At 39.8% G+C, this 19,294-nt stretch overlaps 1 protein-coding gene across 1 annotated transcript in view; it reads right to left on the reverse strand.

The window, feature by feature from the left end:
- Window positions 1–540: 540 nt before the first annotated feature.
- RAB31 (RAB31, member RAS oncogene family) overlaps window positions 541–19,294 on the reverse strand; it is a 57,604-nt gene continuing 38,850 nt past the window's right edge. Inside the window, exons 4-7 of the mRNA XM_039705982.1 lie at window positions 18,504–18,575; window positions 16,613–16,719; window positions 12,528–12,637; window positions 541–945 (exon numbers count right to left, since the gene is read on the reverse strand). Coding sequence (XP_039561916.1) covers window positions 848–945; window positions 12,528–12,637; window positions 16,613–16,719; window positions 18,504–18,575 — 387 coding nt within the window. The 3' untranslated portion in view covers window positions 541–847. The remainder of the gene's footprint in view (window positions 946–12,527; window positions 12,638–16,612; window positions 16,720–18,503; window positions 18,576–19,294) is intronic.

The following is a 19,294-nucleotide window of genomic DNA, read 5'->3' on the forward strand; positions in this document are numbered from 1 at the left end:
CACAGACAACTCTGGTCTGGGGCACAGATCTGGAGGAACCCTGGTAAGCAATGGATATTAAGCCTGTATTTATGCTCTTTTTACATTTTCAGCAGCTATTGAAAACCACACCCTGCACAGGGAATCATTCCACTCTACACAGTGGCTGCATTTTCACTTCTTTCTGGAGCACACTGGAACTGTATGGGGTCCAGCAGTTTCCTTCATGACAACTCCTTCTTCCACATACACAGCACTTCCTGACACAGATTTTGACTTCCAGTCTGTAAAAACTGCATTCACTCATCCTTTGGATCAGTTTTTTTCTTCAGTTAGCAAATTCAGTCCACTTCTTGCTGATGTTTACTGAAAGTAGGAGATGAAGCTGCAGATTTAGAAAAATCATGAAGCAGAATCCAGCTAAAAAGATGGCAGAGAAACTGTAAGCCAAAATTCAGGTTTTATGGAATTTTTTCACCCTATTATTACAGAGAAAACTCTAAAAACATGCCAAGTCCACTTTGCAAATGTAAGAAAATAAGTTTTTGCAGCAAGCCTAAATTTTATTTAAAAACTGATCTTTTTATTAAAAAAACCCCAAAACAGTCACTGGTTTAAACAGAGAATCGGAGTACTCTGACATTGTAATTTTGACAGGATATTAGAGAGGATTTTCCAACTGGGTTTTGCAAAATCCCTTTGAAGTAAAGCCTTCTGCTTCTGGTCCTTGCGTTATTGCTCATGGGAAGTATTGAAATTACTGCTTTCAAGATAAGGAGCCACGTCGCTGAGATCACGAAGTCCTTTCTCAGTGAAAAAAAAGCAAATGGTGCTGTTTTTCAAGTAAATCTGCAAAGATCACGTTGGGTCAGCAGCACCGCCTACCCGTCTGTGAAGCCTGCCTTCCAAGTTTGATTGCTCCATTGTTACTGTTTTCATGAGGATCTAAGGGTGGAATTTGCTGACCTGAAACACATGAGGAGACATGAATTCAGTTTTCCTGGTGTAAGAACAACACACCATGCAGGTAACAGAAGAATTTAGCTTGCATAAGAATTACATCTGTGAAACTTTACAAGAAAACAACGGTACCTTGCATATTTTCCCTTGTATCCTGCTCATGAAAAAAGACTTTCACATTAAATAAACACATGAAATATGGCTATTGAGAAGACATGAAGTACACTGAAATTATATTATGTGATTTTTTAAAAATAGTTATCTTACTGAGCTCCTTACAACTTAGAAAGAGAAAATTCTCATCTTTCTCCTATTTCCACCTAAATGTGAATGGTGCAAGTTTAAAGAGATTGTGCCCATCCTAAATCTGCATGACATTTAGTCATAGCATACTGGAGTTTTACAAAGCACTGTAACTAAACACATGGTGCCCACAATTGACAATGAAAAACAGATCTGTTCTTTCCATTGAATCCCTTCCCCTTTTTTAGGCATACCCACGTCTTTCCACTTGACAGCTTTGATTAACTAAAATCACCATCGTCCCTTCCCCTGCAAACTCTCCTGATTTTTCAATCATCTTATGGAGTAATTATTTAGAGTGTTCGAAAGAATTTCAGCCATTACAGGAGAGCCAGAGATCTCTCCTGGGGCAGAAGGGCACTGCTCCAACTCCCTCCCCGTGTGCCCTTTTAGTACTGCTGCATCTTTTGTCTAACTGGCTTCCTATTAGTGGAAAACATACAATGTGCTTCAAAATAAGGGTAATAAATGGAAAAAAAATACTCCCAGTTCCAGTCCATCCTGTGTCTCTCTCTCTGGTGTGCACCTGGATTTTGCATTAAGACCTTGTGTGAGCTCTCCATCAGTACCTTGAGATTTTACAGTCATGGTAATGTACTTTCCCATCACTTTGTGGATTTCCTAATTTATTTTTTTTTCTTAAGCTGAATCCATTTTTATGAATTGTTCCTGGGTTTACCATTACCTATGTTAAATAACATGAGTTAAAATATTTAACATTTGTTTCTTATATACCACTTTCAGAGAACACAGAGTTCCTGTGAACAGCTCATCATAATCCAGGTGGATTTTACAGCTTAGATTTCCCTATCCTTTGCTTCAGTTATTCACAGCTCTCTCTCTTACCAAATGTTCTATGAATTATGTACCTATGTTGAAGCCTGAGTCCTACAAATTATTTGGGGGAGTGGTTGTGGGTGGGTGAGCTAAAAGCATTCAGGTAAAATCCAATCCCAATGAAATCAAACAGCAAAATTTGATCTGTAAAACTTGTCCTTAAATTACCTTTAGCCAAGATTCAAATTTTCTCTTATTCAGTTAGCTCTGCACAGGTATGCTGTACAAGAAAAGTATGACTTTTAAAGCAGATAATTTTGTGTATTTGTAGAACTGAATGAGAAAGGGAAACATCCTCACATTAATAAGGTAAAGATACTGCATCTGATCCAACAGAGTGAAAAATGTGTATCTTGAGGGCCAAAGTATGTATAAGCACTGACATTACAATGCTGAGCTCTATTTGGGTCACTAAAATATCAACTTCACATCCTGTTTAACATTCTGTTCAGACTTCATGTTTGTTAAGTAAAATAAAGAGCAGGATAAATGGTTATAGACCCAGATGTTACATGCATTACTTCTGTTGGCTTTGTTTGGAGACAAAGAGAATCCACTAATTCTTAAAACTCTAGAGAATATGCAAAACATGGTATCTGTGAGAGGCTTTCCCAGAAGGCAATGCTGTCATCATACAGACCTTCAGGGAACTTGTGCACTAGGTACCTAACACCTCCAAAGTTTTTTCAGCTCAGTCCCAGCAAAATAAAACTCTGTCAATCTGACCCAGACAGAGCACAATGTAGCTAAAAAGCCTGGAATCTACAGACATGGCTTCCATAAATAATTTGCCATTAAGCAAATACCTCTAAACGTTTGTTCTTTTAATGGTAACTTTGGAAGAGGAGAGCTTTAATGTGCAAACTTGCATTTGAGAAATGAAAGCCTAACTTTCATTTTAGAAATGCATTAAACAAAGACATTAACTCTATTTGGTTTTCATTCGGCTCTTCATACTTCCTATGAGTTTCAAGTCTTTTCTACAGTACTCCTGATGTGTATGCCAAGAAGCAGGCAAACTTATCTTTGGAGCAAAAACATTGCAGGCTTCAAGGTCAGTGAGCAGTTTGTCCAGTTCAGACCAGGACACAATATATGTTGCTAAGAATCACCCAGATTTAAGTAATTTCTCAGAACAATAAAACCCACATAGATAACAACTATAAATAATAAAGACAAAAAAACTCTAGACCTATTTGCTGCTTAGATATTCTTGAACTTCAGTACTGTTTGTCAGGAACTAGCCATGTTTTCTGCTGTTTTGATACCACCACCCCCTCCTTGAACTCAGTGTAAGGAAATAAATGTTTAAACAGTCTAAACTTTGAGTTTAAGAATAATTTTTCAGTAGGTGATTCTTGCCTCACTTATTACTTCTCTTATTACCAGAATTATTAAACGTGAAACCATTTTAGTTTTAGTAACAAGACACCCCTGCTCAAGCAGCTTTTACCATGACAGGAATAACTATCTTGGAGCATAAAACTCAGTCTAACACCTGAGAACCATCTCCATGGCAAATGATACAGCAATTTTTCATCAGGCATCAGGGAAAGTGAATTAAAAAAATCAGTCACAAATCTGTCTGACTTATTGTCTTTCCCTAGGCCTCCCTGACAATAGGCACTGTACCAGAGAAAGGCCTAAGCAGCAGCAGAACACTAAGGATAAGGAGTGAAATGCTGATCCTGCATCTACACTTCCTGCTTCTAACCCAGCTCAATCACTATTGCCACATAAAAGCACTGTGATCATCTCATCTTGTCATTCAGCTCCTGATAAATATGGCATCAATATTGCTGATATCAACTCAAAAATAGCTGGCACCGAGTCAGGATCAACAGAGGTCACAAACTGAATTAATTTTGGAAAGTATATACTCATTTAAAATTTGCATCTCACTGGCATCCATAGTCTCTGTTCCAGAGTAATAAGAATATCCCGGTATTGAATACCATAAATTAAAAATGCTGTAGGTTATTTCTTTCATGCAGTTTATGTCAGAAAGAAGCAGCAGTGCTCTGACATCCAGCCTCACAATTCTCATGCTGAAGAAATAAAAACATTAGGACAATTCCTCTTCAAACTGTAGACTGCTTGGTAAAGATAGAGTCAGCTTAAAAGCACCATCAGAGACTGAACTCCTAGAATAATAGAATGGCCTTAAGATCAGGGGGCTCCAACCCCCATGTCATGGGCAGGAATGTCAGGCACCAAATCAGAGTGGTCAGGGCAGCTGGCCTTGAACACTTCCAGGGATGGGGCATCCACACCCTCTCAGGACAACCTGTTCTCATCTCTTGCTTAACTTAAGATGACAAACTAGACCACAAATAGTCTTCATCCTGTTTTGAAGAGCAGGACACAACTTGCCAGCTTGCCAAAGATCACCAGGAGTGTGTTTTAGGATTCCAGAAATAGTTATTCAGAGAGAATGCATGCACATTTATCTATGAATTCTCCAGCTGAACTGGTGAAACAAGGAACTTGGGGATAAAATATTACTGAGATGGTATGAAAGTTACATATGGTTCCTATTGCTGATATTCCTACAGAGTAAGGTGCTGACTGCAATTTAAATTTTGATTTTGCACTATTATGAAATATAAGGTTATATATTTTGATTTCATTTCACTAAGGTTCAGACCACATTTCACAGATTTTGTGCAACAAAACTGTTTGTAACCATCCACCTCTGCACATTCCTGAAGAGGTCTTGGTGTCCTCCATTCTTTCATTCCAGTAAACACTGGTGTGTAAAATAAGTGTCACAAGAGACTGCTCAAATGGAGGGTTACAGAAATTGTTACAGTTCTGAAGTGAATCATCCAGATTAACAGATGAAAAGCATTAAAGCAATTGCATCTCCTCCTTTCTGGCATGTTTGAGTCTGGCTGAGGCAGTCCAGGATGAAGGTCAGAGTCTTCTCCAAAACCTGGTAGAGTTCCAACTCCTGCTACTGAATCTGAGGTTTGTTAAGAGATTAATCAGCACTGTGGGCGTTGCTGTTCTAAGAGTGCCAGAGGCAAAGAGATTGGGAAATGGGAGGGTGGAACAAGAGATAAACAAAATGGGAATGAAGAAAAATGAAAAGTGGAGCAGAGAAGCAAGAGAGACAGCAGGGACTGGGTAGCAGCTCAGTGAGCAGAACTTGAAGAAAGACAGACGGACTGCTCTAGTGCAGCTGGAAGCAGGAGGCATCATGAAAGTAATAAAAGCTGCTCTTTTTATTCCTTTTTGAATGTGATACTCCAGTTGGAAGCTGTGACATTCACTAGCTTAGAAAAATCAGGCTTGGAGCTGAGCTTTTTGCTCTTGTTTGGGTTTCTAAACATGAAACTAGTTTCATCGTTGACCTGTAAAAGACTGCATGAAAGGAAAGGTTGGGATCAGCCCTAAAGCTGAGCATAAGGTTCAGTAAAAAAACCTGCAACTGTTACCATGATGGCAAAGGGACAAACACAACAATACACAGAACAGATGACTCTTTTACTGTGGAAACAGATGTGTTGTGATCAACCTGAGCTGGCACATCCAGATGATGAAGTCAAGTCCCAAGGACTCACAGGATCACAGAATATGCTGAGTTGGAAGGGACCCACAAGAATTAGCAAGTCCAACTCCTAGCCCTACACAGGATGCCCCAAGAGTCACACCATGTGCCTGACAGCATTGTCCAAATGCTCCTTGAATTCTGTCAGGCTGGTGCTGTGACCACCTCCCTCGGGAGTCTATTCCAGTGCCCAAGCACTCTCTAGGTGAAGAACCTTTTCTTAATATCCAACCTAACCCTCCCCAGACACAGCTTCAGGCCATTCAAGAAGCAGTCCTGCTACCTAACACAACAACAATTACTCTAAGGAGAAGAAGCAATCAGAGTCCTGTGCAGTGGCTTTCTCTGCCTTTCTTTCCATCTTCCTGAAAATCATGTACCAGGTAATTTTTAGGGGGCTGGAGGAAGATGAAATCCATTTCACTCTGCCCCAGAGCAGCAGTCTGACACCTATCAGAGCTCAGGTGAGCTTTTCTAATGGCTCACCTGAGAAAGGATTAACTTCTTCAAGCAGTGATACAACAGCTACACAATGCCCAGAACCACCTCTTCAAATTGCCAGCTGTATCACAGCAAGATAAGCCCCTGCAAACCTCATTAATAAAGAACAGCCACCTGTGAAGACATGGCAGAGCAAAGCAGGCACACCTGATCAAACAGTTTTAGCAGTTTTCTGCACCTGTACGACTTAAAACAGTCCCACTTCATATCTCCCCCAAATCTTTCATGCTCTGAAACCTATTTCAGTGGTATTTTACAAGTTTCTCACAATAATTATAAAGCTTGGCTCACTAGTCTGTCTCTAGTTCTTTCCCCCTGCCCTCCATACTTACACTGATATTAAGATTTCCCCAATTGACAGAGATGACTGTTTACTCATGTTGTAAGTTTTCATGCAAGGGAACACAATAAATTTTACAATAAAATCTATTGCATAAGTAAACACAGTTAAGTGGCAATTATTTTAATACTCCTAATAGCACAGCTAACAGCATCTCCATGATTCAAAATAAAGCCTTTGGTTTGGTTTGGTTTGATCTAAAGCAAAAGCATAGATTGCTGACACAAGTTTTTGCTAGGGGAAGCAGCAATACAACTACATTTTGCTCATTTAATTGAAACTCCAGAAAAAAAACCCAAAACAAATATTTAAATCTTGCATGTATCAAAGTAAACAACAGTATTCCTAATTACTTAATTACTAAGAGATCCAACCTTGACTCAAGGTCCTGCTGTAATTAACTTTGGGCTATGTCAGTTTATTACTACTGTTTTAAGCTGAAGTGCTCTCCTTGGAGAGGAATCCAGTACCTCACATGTTTAACTTTAGGAATAGTCCAAAGGTCATTAAGTTTTGCTCCATTCACTGAAGTCTGAAAGTAGGAGGAGAACTAATCCTGAAACACAGGGAACATAAACTGTAAAGAATATAATCTTAATTAGTTTTGACAATGTTCTTCCATCCTTTCACACCCTGTACAAAAATTCAATTATGAGTTCGGACTATCTTAAAAATTGGCATACGTCAAATTTCTTTGTAACCTAAATGTACTTTCTTTTCTTAAAATATCTTTCATAGACCTCTTCAAAGTACTTCACAGATATCTGCAAATCAGCAGATAAAAGGATGAAAACCACTACACTCATCACTCACAAAGCTTGAAGACTGTCCATCTGCAATTCCACCCATCCAAGCTCATCGGAGACAGTGTAAACACTGAATGTCTGCTGGAAAGGATTCCTTACCCATCCCACAGGTATTTCATACCTTCCTCTTTAGCTTGTCCAGCATACAACTGGTTAAACTGTAAACTCTAGAGACTGAGTTTGATTTGATTTTTTTTAATCTCCCTGTATTTCTAGGAAACAAGTATTTGGGTTACATTAAATATTCAATATATGAGCTGCTGGCAAGGCATCAGAAAATCAATAGCTTCATACATTTATAACTGAGCATTTACCACATGAAAGGCTGAATCCCAAGACAGAAACTGCTCTAATTAGGAAGCCTCATCTAGGAAGAATGATCTTATCTGGATTTTAAACATCAGCCTGTCTCTCCTTCTAGTAGTGTGAACATCAGTAAGAGTGAGCGTGCTAAGCACTCTTTTGCACAGTCTCCATAGAGTGTTCTGATAATGCTCTTCCCACTTCGTTCTCACCCTCAAGAGAGGATGCTGAAATGATTTAATCTTGCCCCCTTTGGTAGCACACTGATCTCCAACGTTTGCTGGATGGGGCCTTGAGCAACCTGATCTACTAGGTGGCATCCTTGCTTGTGGTGGGGAGTTGAACGAGATGATCTTTAAGGTCCCTTCCAACCCAAACCATTCTATTGTCCTATGATTTGCCAGACTTCAAAGAAAATAACCCATGGCCATAATGTTTGTTTGTTTAAGCCCAAGTTTATTTCATGTTTTGTTTAGCTAGATATTCTTCAGCAGCTTGCTTGTCCCATTGCCTGCTCCCCTCGGGAGCTGCTGGGGCAGCCGGGTATTAACCAGGGAGCCACAGCCTCAGCTCTGCTGTGCACCAAGGGTGGCTTTTACGTAACCTGCTCTTCCATATCTGGGGCACCTTCACGCTGAGGGAGCAGGCAACACACACAGGCTGGAGAGAAACAGCTGGGCGTGGACCAGATTTGAATAAGGTAACTAAGGCTTATTTGAGCAGGTAAATGAACAGGTGTCTGAGAATTGCAAGGGTATGATTGCCACTAAATGATAGCACACATAGGGAAGCTTGTTTAGTCTTTGAAAACCAGCCAGGCACAAGCAAAGGTCAGTGGGCTAAAGTCCCACAAACAAGAAGGGGCAATACAGAACTGGTATGACCCCCTGCGCAGGAACAACTTTATTATACTGCCATTGTATAATACATTCCTGGCATTTTTGCTGCTGCCAAAAGGAGCCACTGTGCCTATGATTCTTTTAAGACTGGGAATAAAAAGTTACTAACATTTGTTCCTATAGAAACTCAGCTATTAAAAAAGAACTATTGGAACAAATTAAAGAAACACTGAACTGTTAAGCCCTTTTTATGTCAGAAACTTTTAAAGAAAGACATTGGGAAAAATTTAGCTCAAGTGAGGAATATACAACTGTATTACAAATACTCATTTCATGTTTACAGAGACATAAATCAGTCACGTGATATTTCACAATCACAGCAAGCCTTCAGCCAGGCACTGCTAAACAAACCCAGGCTAAGTGCAGTGGCTTACCATTTGAAATCCCATGGGTACAACAGAACCCAGGAGCTGCAGCCCATTACCCAGCTCAGTACAAACTCCCCAGCTCAGAGAACACTGCTGACTCTCGTGCTCAGTCTGCTTCTTCACCCCTATTTGCCCAAGTACAGTGACTGCAGAGTACCTCTCCTGCCAAATTTGACCCACCTTCAAAAAAATCAGAAACTTTTACTGATTCTAGTCTTTCACATCTTGTATTTTCTTGAGACAAATTAAGGATGATAGAGTTGTGTTGAGACTGTGCTATGAAGATATCCCTAAGCAGCCAAATCCTCAAATTGTGAGAGAAACTTATTTAAAAAATCTCTTAAGCACAGTATAATATAATAATCTTAGAAACTACGCAATCTTTCTACAATCTCTGTTATTTTTCCAAGATTCATCTGGCTGTCAATAAAACATACCAGTTCCCCTTTTTTTCTTTATGCCTTCTTCTTATCATTATGAGTATACATTTTTTCCATCATACTATTTCACTCTATTCACAACATTGTCCCTGGAAAGAGACAGTTGTTAGACATCTCAGGAAGGAAACAATTTTATGTTAAAATGCCCCAAGGAAATGAAAAGCATAGGCAAGGAGGTAAATTTTTTAGCTAAAATAAAATGAAGTCTACTCTTTCTGCTTGGGCTATCAGTTTCAAGGAGGATTTAATAGAGAAATTCTCCACACATGTTAGAATACCCTTCCAAATCTAGACTATAAAAGAGATAGCACATACAGTTTATCTGCAAAGTCCAAGGTAAACAGAAATTGCTGCTTCCTTGTTCAGAGGCCAGGGAGTGCACCATGCCCTTCATGAGCAACACAGGGAGAAGGGCAGGAGCTCTCAGGCAACATGGAAGCAAAACTAAAGCTGCAGAGTGACTTTTAGGGCATCACACAAACAAAATTAGCCAACAGAGTAGGAGACATTGCCACAGGAGGATTTCATACACTGAAAAGGCAGAAATGTTGCTATGCAACTTGGGCAAAGACAGACTTTTTTGGAAATTGCACTAAGACTGAAGTGGTGTAAAGCATCAGAAAGTTACTTATCAATACTCCCTGTCCAGTCACTATCACACTAATTAATTCTACTGCTAATCAAGCATTTTTCACTTGGTTTCCACTATATTTCTATAAACATACTCTACCAACTCTCTCCTTTCTCTCTGCTGAGTGCTTGATAAGGTCACAAGAAGATCCACTGAGACCAAATATTTCTATATATAGAAGTAATTGCCTGTGGAATTAAGTGCACTTGCCTGGGTATCTAGTTCATACTAAACTTAATTTAGCTGATTTTCCTCGTCTATTATATTAATTATTAGGGACAGTGCACACCGCCAGCTGCAGCAATGCCTATCAAAGTTGGAAACTAATTATCTAATTATGTGGCAAGAATGAATTCCTCTGCAAGAACATCCACAACCATCAGATGCAGACAAACAAGTAAACTATCACAGGGAAGAACCAGTTCCTCCAGACACCCATGTGGCACACACCTCTTTTTTAAAGGGAGGCAAAAGAATGGCAGTGTATTCTAGGAATACTGGTTCTCATTAACCATTTCAAATACATCCCATGTAAGCAGAGCAAACAGTTCCACAGGCCCCAACACAGGCAAAGTGTGCTAGACAATATTAGCTGATTAAAAATATGTGAAATAAAAAAAATAAAATAACTTCAGGGAAGCAAGAATGTCTGGACATGCTGTCGCCTAGGTCTTTGCACCCCAGAAGAGGATTCAAGGAGAGGAGGAAACAGCAGTAGTGGAAGAAGATCAGACCATGGATCTCTTAAGAAATCTTAACCCAAACAAGCCTGAGGATGCAGAGGCAGCAACACCCTTCTTTATTATCCCTGTTCTTTATGAAAGGTTGTGGAGAAAGGTGAATGTTTTATCTGTCTTCAAACAGGGACATAACAAGCCATGGGTCTACAGGCTGGTTAGCCTCACTCTGCTTCCTGGGAAAACCCAAAGCAAATCCTCTGAGAAGCTGCTTCTGAGCACAAGAAGGTGAAGAAGGTGACCAGGACCAGTCAGCCTGGACTTACAGAGGGTTAACCACATTCAGCCATCCTGGTTGCCCTCTATGGCAGCATGACTGGATGTTGTTTACCTTGACTTTGGCAAGGCTTTTGACACTTCTCCCTACAGCATCCTGGTATGTCCAGGTTGGGATGTTACAGTCTAGATAGGCAGACTGTTAGCTGTGTGAGTAGCTGGCTGGAACATCCAACTCAAAGGTCAGTGGTTAATGGTATGTGTCTACCCACAGCACAGTTACCTTGCTTAACACCTTTTATCAGAGCCTGAAGGATGAAAAAACAGGCACCCTCTGATGACACCCAACTCAGAGGTGCACTCAGTATCCCTGAGGGCAAGGCTGCTCTTCAAAGGGCCTTAGGCTGCAGGCAGATATGGGTCAACAGGAACCTTTACATACTTCAGAAAGGACAAGTGCCAAGCACTACTTGTGGGAAGGAAGAGCCCCTGGCTATGAGGGAGGCTAGGGACTGGCTGCCTGAGAAGCAGCTCTGCCCAAAAAGGACCTGAGGGAAGCAATCTGAGCATGAGCCAGCAGCACGCTCTGGCAGCAGAGACAGCCAGCAGCAAGCCACAGGAGCCAAGACAGAACATTAGGCAAAGTAGTTAACCCCTCTTAGATGTGGTCTAACACCCCCTGGGTCACACTTGCTTTGGGACCCACAACACAAGAAAAATGTTGACAAGCTGGCACAAACTCAGAGAAGGGCTGCAAAACGGTGAGGGCTGGAGGACTTGTCCTGTGAGGAGAGGCTGAGGAAACAGGGCCAGCTCAGCCTGGAGGCACAATGGCTTTGGTGGGCCACAAAGCTGCCTCTTGGTGCCCACGGGAAGGGCTGCTGAGAAACTAAACAGTGAGCTGCACCCAGGACAGGGAGTGAATTGAATGAGAATAGGCTCAGGCTTGATGTGGGGATGTCACTATGAGCACTATTTGAAAACTGCCCAAGGAGGTTGTGGAACCTCTGCTCTGGGGCCCAGTCAGACAATGGCCTGAGCAATCTGGTCTGAATTCCCTACTAAGTCTGCTAACACAGAAAGTTGGACTCAAGTTCTGATGAGGTCCCTTCCAGCCCACAAGATCCTTCCCACTTGCAAACAGTGACCAGCACTGGGAGCCCTGGAAGGCAAAATGAAGAAGTTTTTCTTCTCCTCATGACAAGTGCCAATCTCATCATGTTTAGAAGACCTGGAGAGAAATGTATCTGTTTGGGGTTTTTTAATGTATTCCACTGCAATGACTACGTTCTACTTACCAATGCCCTCCAGGAGCATTTATCAACATTTAAATTTTGTAGCAACATGATAATAAGATCAACAGCATTGCCTCTACAGTAGGCTTCATGTGAAACTGCAGATGTGATCCAGGCCAGGATTTATATACAGATTTAGAAGGAACAGGCTTACCCTGTATCTACTATCTACTATGTTTTGCTCTGGTGTATTCAAAGCTGTTCTTAGTTTACATCTGCATAAATAGCAGCCATACCACAGGCTTCGTAGGATTTATTGATGTCCTTTGGAAAGTAGTTTATAGACCTAAAATAGACAGCTATTTTCAGAAAACTTCTAAACAATCAAAATTAATTAATTAAAAAGAACATATACTTACTTATTCCTTGAAAAAGTTCTTCAATGTTAACAGCATTCTTTGCACTGGTTTCAACAACAATTGCACCTATAGATTCTGCATATTCTTTGGCATCCTTCATAGGAACCTCTCTGGAAAAAAAGAAAACAATTATAAATAAATAAAAGAAAGCCAAATTAAAAAAAAATAAATTAAAAAAAACCCAAACAACCTGAAACACAGGCTGAGCATTAATATGCTCTTCATCTCCATAAAAGCAGTACTGTCTTTCTTCATATGGCATTTAGATCATCTTATTAAAATATATAAAAATTTCAACAAAATTTATCAATCTGCAGATTTCTGTGACTTGCTGCTGAATCCATGCCTTGAGAAAAGGAAGATAATTTAAAGAAAATCACATTTGTTTGTGTTTTATATTTGATAAGAAAAGCACTCTCTACATGCAAAATGTTCAAACAAGATAGGGTACAACGTTGAGAAAAGGAAGATAATTTAAAGAAAATCACATTTGTTTGTGTTTTATATTTGACTTTGATAAGAAAAGCACTCTCCACATGCGAAATGTTCAAACAAGATAGGGTACAACCTTGTGGATGAAAACGATAAGAGCATCATATGTCTTGGTCTGCAAGCAGCAAGGAAATGAGAGATTCTGAAGTAAGTAAGAAAACCACTGACTTTGAGAACATCAGCAACAGCAATCTGTGAGTGCCAGTTCACTGGGGAAAAACACCATTCTGTGCCATTTCACCAAACTGACACCATCTTAAAATCACCAGCAGACCAAACACTCTCATTTTGCAACCAATACTTCATATGTCAAAAGCTGGCAAATGCAGTTTACAACATTCAAAAAGACCTCTGCTTTAAACAAGCTAGCCCCGTGCTGGCCTTGTATCTCCCTGAGCCAGGGGGCAGAGCTGGATCTGCCCGTGTGCGCTGCTATCTGTAACCACCTCTACTCCTGATGTTTGAGGAACAGCACAATCTGCACCAACTGCTTCACTCCACAACTCCAATACACCAATCCAGAGACTCCTCGTACACTTTCCTCCCAGTGTGAGTGTGTCAGACACATCACTCAGCTCGGTGTCATCAGCAAACTGCTGAGGGTGCGCTCGATCCCTTCTGTGTCATTACTGAAGGTATCAAATAACACTGGTCCCAGTATGGATCGCTGAGGGACACCACTGGTGTCCAGCAGGACTCTGAGCCATTGACCACCACCCTCCAGATGCAACAGTGTAACCAACTCCTCACCCACCAAACATGCCACCCATCGAATCCATCTCTTTGCAGCTTAGAGAAGATGTTGTAAAGGACCATGTCAAAGGATTTAAAGAAGTCCAGATAAATTACGGAATAAGGAAATGTTATGGATTAATTGAATGAAGATCTGAGCATGAAATTCTGCTGAATTCTCTTAACCAAGGATTTCCAGAGAACACAATTTGTTAAGAAGGTGAACCACATTTTTTGGGAAGTGAACACTTCTTAGCTGGTGTTACAACTATTGAATTCTATGATGCTCAAAAAAGTATTATGGACTCTTACAACATTTTAGCATTGAAGTTTCAGCTCCTGTCTTTAAAAGTACTTTTTAATGACCTGTAAGAAGAAAGCCTTATTCCTATTACTTAGAAGTAACATTCAGCAGTTCTAAGAGTTGACAGTACTACAACAAAGATGAGGATTTATAGTTGATAAAATTGCTTGCCTATCTGTAGAAATTCCTTCAAACTGGAGAAGAAATTTACTTCAACAGAGCACCAAGAATTGCTGATATCTTATTAACAACATTGAGGAAAAACAGTGTGATCCCTAAGTGTTCCAAGGACATTTTGGCGGCTCAAAACCAAATTTTAGATGCTAAACAGGGAGGGTAGCCTGGTTAATGATTATGAGAAATACATTAATTCCTCCTTACATTATCTCTTACACTCAGAGATGGCAGAATCAAACCAACTTGAACTGGGTCAGCTTGACCTCTTTTGCATCTATTCATATTGGTCTTAAAAGCAGCTGTCTCTCTGATATCCAGCAAAACATCTGCCAAAAGCTCTACAAAACCAAGCAGAGATGCCAAAAATGCATACAAACAGCAGCTTGCTCCTGTGTGCTCACATTATCTTACTTGTAAATTCTCTGTGCCTAAAGGCATGTGTATTTTCTACTCATCGGAAACAATCTGATAAATTGGTGACATGTTTCACCTAAAACCATTTTTACTGAAGTAAATCTGAAGACATAAAGCAGACAGATAATGCAAAAAGCTGCATGCATTGCATAAACAATCAGATTTCTGGAAGAACTGTGAAAATATATCACATATGAGACAGTCTACTTTCTATTTTTCCACCAAAATAACTTTAGCTGCACATCACTGGATAACTTCAACAAGAAAAAGGACTGGGGGATGCAGAAAGAACAACTGCACAAAAAAATATTACCAAAACTATTCATAATTATGAGGAGAAAAAAATGTCCTCTCCCATAAAACCCAAAAATATTAAGAGAAGTTAGCTCATGGAGTACAACAAGGACCATTCACACAGCAAAACAACTTGTGGACAGAAGAGCTATACCAGCTGAACAGGAGCAAGAATTGGATGATCAGCAATCAGTAAACTACAGGTAGTGGTTGATAATAATATGGTGAGAAGATCACAGATCACAGTTGCTCTGTGGGGAAGCCCAGTATTTCACAACATTTCTGGGATGCAAGATTTTTTTAAAGTCTTCAATTGGTGCAAGAGCAAGCAGAGAGAGGGCTGGTTATGCACTCTTAAAATTGTTGCCATTTGTCACCATCTCCAAACTTATTACCCTTGAGTTAATCTGGCAACTGTATTGCTGAGAACACTTATGCAATAATTTTGAACGTGACTCTCAGGGTAACCAAAACCCCTGATTTGTGCTGACTTTTGGTTTTATTTTTATAATCATCCTTTCCTCTTTTTTTCTCCTTCATATCTGGAAATTTTTGTCATGTTGGACTCAGTTTCACCATGTTGACCAGCATATTGCAACATCACATAGGAGATGCCAATACATCTGATTCTTAGCCCAACAGAAACCAGAAGTTTGCCAGAATTAGGGCTTGTTCAGTACTTACAGGAAGCAGTGAGTTGCAACTTTGTGTTGGTTCATGGCTGAGAGTGGCAGGGGAGGGAAAAAAACAAAACCCACACAGGTCAAACCCTCACGTAGGCCTTGATTCAATGAAAGCACTGCAGCACTTATTTGAAGTTACACACGTGCTCCAGAGCTCTGGTAAATCTGGGCCAAAGTAACGATAACTAAAGACATGGGGATGTATTTGAACAGCCATGAGAGCCTATGAGGTCATAGGGGGAAAGCATCAAATATCATCATTGAGTTTGTACTCTTAGATGAAGCAAGAAATAATAGTCATGGACTGACAAACAGAATCACTACTGTGCAGCAGAATGTGCTTCCGTTTCCTGAAAGGATAAATGCAAATCCAAAATACAGCTAACAAACAGAAGAGCAATTCTAGCTTCACTCTCATTACAGATAGCATCATCTCAGCTCTTCTGCAGGGGTGTGGATTCAACCCTTCCCTCTTTTATCTAGGAGGTTCTTTGCTTCACACAGGGGACTAAAGTTTTACATGAGGATATGCTCCAAAAATCCCAAAAATACACTTTCTACGTCCATTATTATGAATAAGTTTCAGTTCTTGCAAATCACAAGTTCTCAAAGTTCTGTGATTAATATTTTACCTCTTGCCCACCCTCATAGCTTTATATTGCTGGTTTTGCTCATCACTTACTACATTCTGCACCTTTTAATAAAATGGAAGGGAGAAACAAAAAAGTGAACCCTTTTCCATGCCCAATGATTCAGCAGATAAAGGATGTAGATATTGTACAAATAAAGAGGAAGGGCAGTAAAAAGAGAGGTTAAAAAAACTGTAATTCACATCATGCTGTTGTTGTTGAGGTTGTGCATTGCTAGAATCACTGATTCTAGTACAGGAGGCCAAAATTATATACTGTTATAACAATGAAGCAAAATTGTTACCTGAAGGGAAAAAACAATATAGTTACCACAATGAAAACAACAACAAAAAGTGTTACCTGATATCAGAAAGATCACATTTGTTTCCAGCGATGGCCATTACAATGTTTTCAGGACCATGTTCTTTTAGTTCTTTTACCCATTTTTTCAAAGTATGAAATGAATCCTGCACCAGAGAAATAACAAAATAAGCTACCAGCACACTCTCTGCCAACGTATTTGACTATTTTTTAAAGTAGAGGAGCACAGCTTTGACAGTATTAATGCAATAAGGATTATATAGATCACAAGACTGGAAGATCACTTATCTAGCTATGCAATTTGCTTTTCAAGCTCTAGGCCATAAGGCTTCTCCAAATTAATTCTTGAACTTGAATGTTTCCCTCTTTTCCACTTCCCCTCTTCCCTGCTACAACGCAGCACCCAATATCAAACTTCCAGTGATGAAGAAACTACCCCAGCTCATCTAATAGCTCATTTCCTTCACCTAATGTGAGCTTCATTTGTCTAATTAATATCCAATGGAGCTTCCACAGAGATACCGACTCCCCTGCATTTCCAAATCTGTGATCTGGTAAACCTCAATTTACTAATTATAAAACTGAAGAGGTGACAATTCACTTGGCTTTTTTCCCCTCTAAGCATAAAAATCAAACTCTATCTGATGCTACCGATCTTTTAATAGTAATTTTTCTATTTCTTTACACCAGTGAAGTAGTAGCTTTAAGATAACACTTATTTCTGGAGATTCTAATTATAAAGCACAGTTGAAATTCTTCCTGACAAAATGAGCTCCCAAACAGATGATAAATTATTTTTCCCCTTCAGAAATGCACATAAGAGCTGTCTCTAAATCAGCAATAGCAGCATCAGTATCACCTATCTGTCACTTGGGAAAAAAAATCCATTCTGATTTAACGATTAACACTGAATATTAAGCATCAGAAAGTGAAATACAGATTGACCTTTCTCTCCTATTTCCCCCTCTTTATTCTGAGAGTTGTTCCATAAGCTTGGAGAAAGGTTGTCAAAACAAAATTTTATTCTTACAATATATTACAAGATCAGCTGTAAGATATTTAAATCAAAAGTATCAATCCAGCACGATTCAATCTTCCTCACCTTTTCCTGGTAAATTAGCAGTGGAGAACAGCACTGCTGCACAACAGTGACCACCACTGTCAGCGACAGATCACTACACCAGTGCATTGGGGAACCAAACCAGCCCTCCCAACCTCGCAGTAAATAAGTCAATTGGCAAGAAAGGACTAAAATGCCAGTGAACTCTCCTGGCCATCCATCCATTAGCACTGCCTCTAACTCTGCTACATCAGCAGGGGTTTCCTCCAAAAGAAGTGAAAAAGGCATTCAGCTGCAATCTCCTAGCCTCCTCTGCCTGAGAAATGAGCCAGAGAAGTGCAGGATCTAAAAATACAATTTTCATTCCAAATGAATAATGTTGAGACAAAAGGTCAGAGACTTATGATTTCATTACCAGTTTGAAAATTAAGACATGACGTTTGCAATACAGACATAAAGTTATATGCTTAGATAAAAATAATTAGTTTTAAAATCAGTAATATGCAAACAACTTAATGTCTGCTCAGATGATAAAGCTAACAGCTGCTTTTTGTTAACACAGAGAACATAGGTGGTGGTGGTAGGGGGTATTGCAGGATATGAATCCTGTCTTCTTAGTCAGAGGAAACCTAAAGAAACATTGACAAAATGCAGTCTCAACCCTTTTGTCTACACGAAGTTGAAACAACACAGAAGCAGGAGGACATTTTATTTAATGTTTTAAGGCAGCTGGACACCTCCACCCAGATCTACATAAACTACCGAAGCATATACATGCCAGAAAATGAATTCTGCAGTTGTGGGGTTTAACTCTAACTCTGGCCCAAAGAGAGGAGTTAACACAGGCAAAAAGCATCCCAAAGGTCTCACCTGTTTGGTGATATCATACACTATCACGGCTGCTGCTGAACCTCGGTAGTACATCGGAGCCAAGGAATGAAACTGTTAAAACATAAACCCCCAAGAGAAAGTATCATTAGTAAATCAGAATTATCACATGCTTTGCCAGGTCTCAAAGACTTGCCATGGCAGGACCACCCACTTCCTTTCATCCCACAGAGAACAGACCTTATCAGAGGTCACCCATCTCTCATTTTCCTCAAACACAAAGAAGCCAGACCTCCTTTATCTCCTGCTGTTCTTCATCCCACTGAATTTACAAAACCAACCCTTACTGATTCAATGCATCAATTTCATTACAGGGCATGGACTCTGAGGAAAAGTTTTGATAGGAAGATCAACTGCACTTGGAAGCCTAACCTGATGGCATAGGGACCCCTTCCTCTGGCAAACCACAGTCTTGCTTTGTAGATCTAAGACTGGATTCAGCTCAGGTTTGAATTTTGTAAATCATTGCAAATGACTTGTATAAAACTAACTTGTCAGAAAAATCTGAACACCTGTCTTGTTTACCTATCCTATACTATGATAGATATTTCAAAAAACATGGATTCTTGCAGTTGCTCTTCAGCCTTTCATTTCAAGGAAAACATTCTTTGAGGAAAAAACCTGAGAAATAAACATGTTTGTTAGAACAACTGAAGAACAGCATAATCTTCATAATTTACCAATGACTAAGCAGCTGATTTAGAATTTCAGCTTACAATTACAATTAGAGTGAGGAAGTAAAAAAAGTCTTTCTGCTGATTCAACTAAGCTTA

The sequence above is a fragment of the Passer montanus genome, unplaced genomic scaffold, assembly GCF_014805655.1.
Source record: "Passer montanus isolate IOZ18808 unplaced genomic scaffold, ASM1480565v1 scaffold19, whole genome shotgun sequence".
In the NCBI taxonomy this organism is placed as follows: Eukaryota; Metazoa; Chordata; class Aves; order Passeriformes; family Passeridae; genus Passer; species Passer montanus.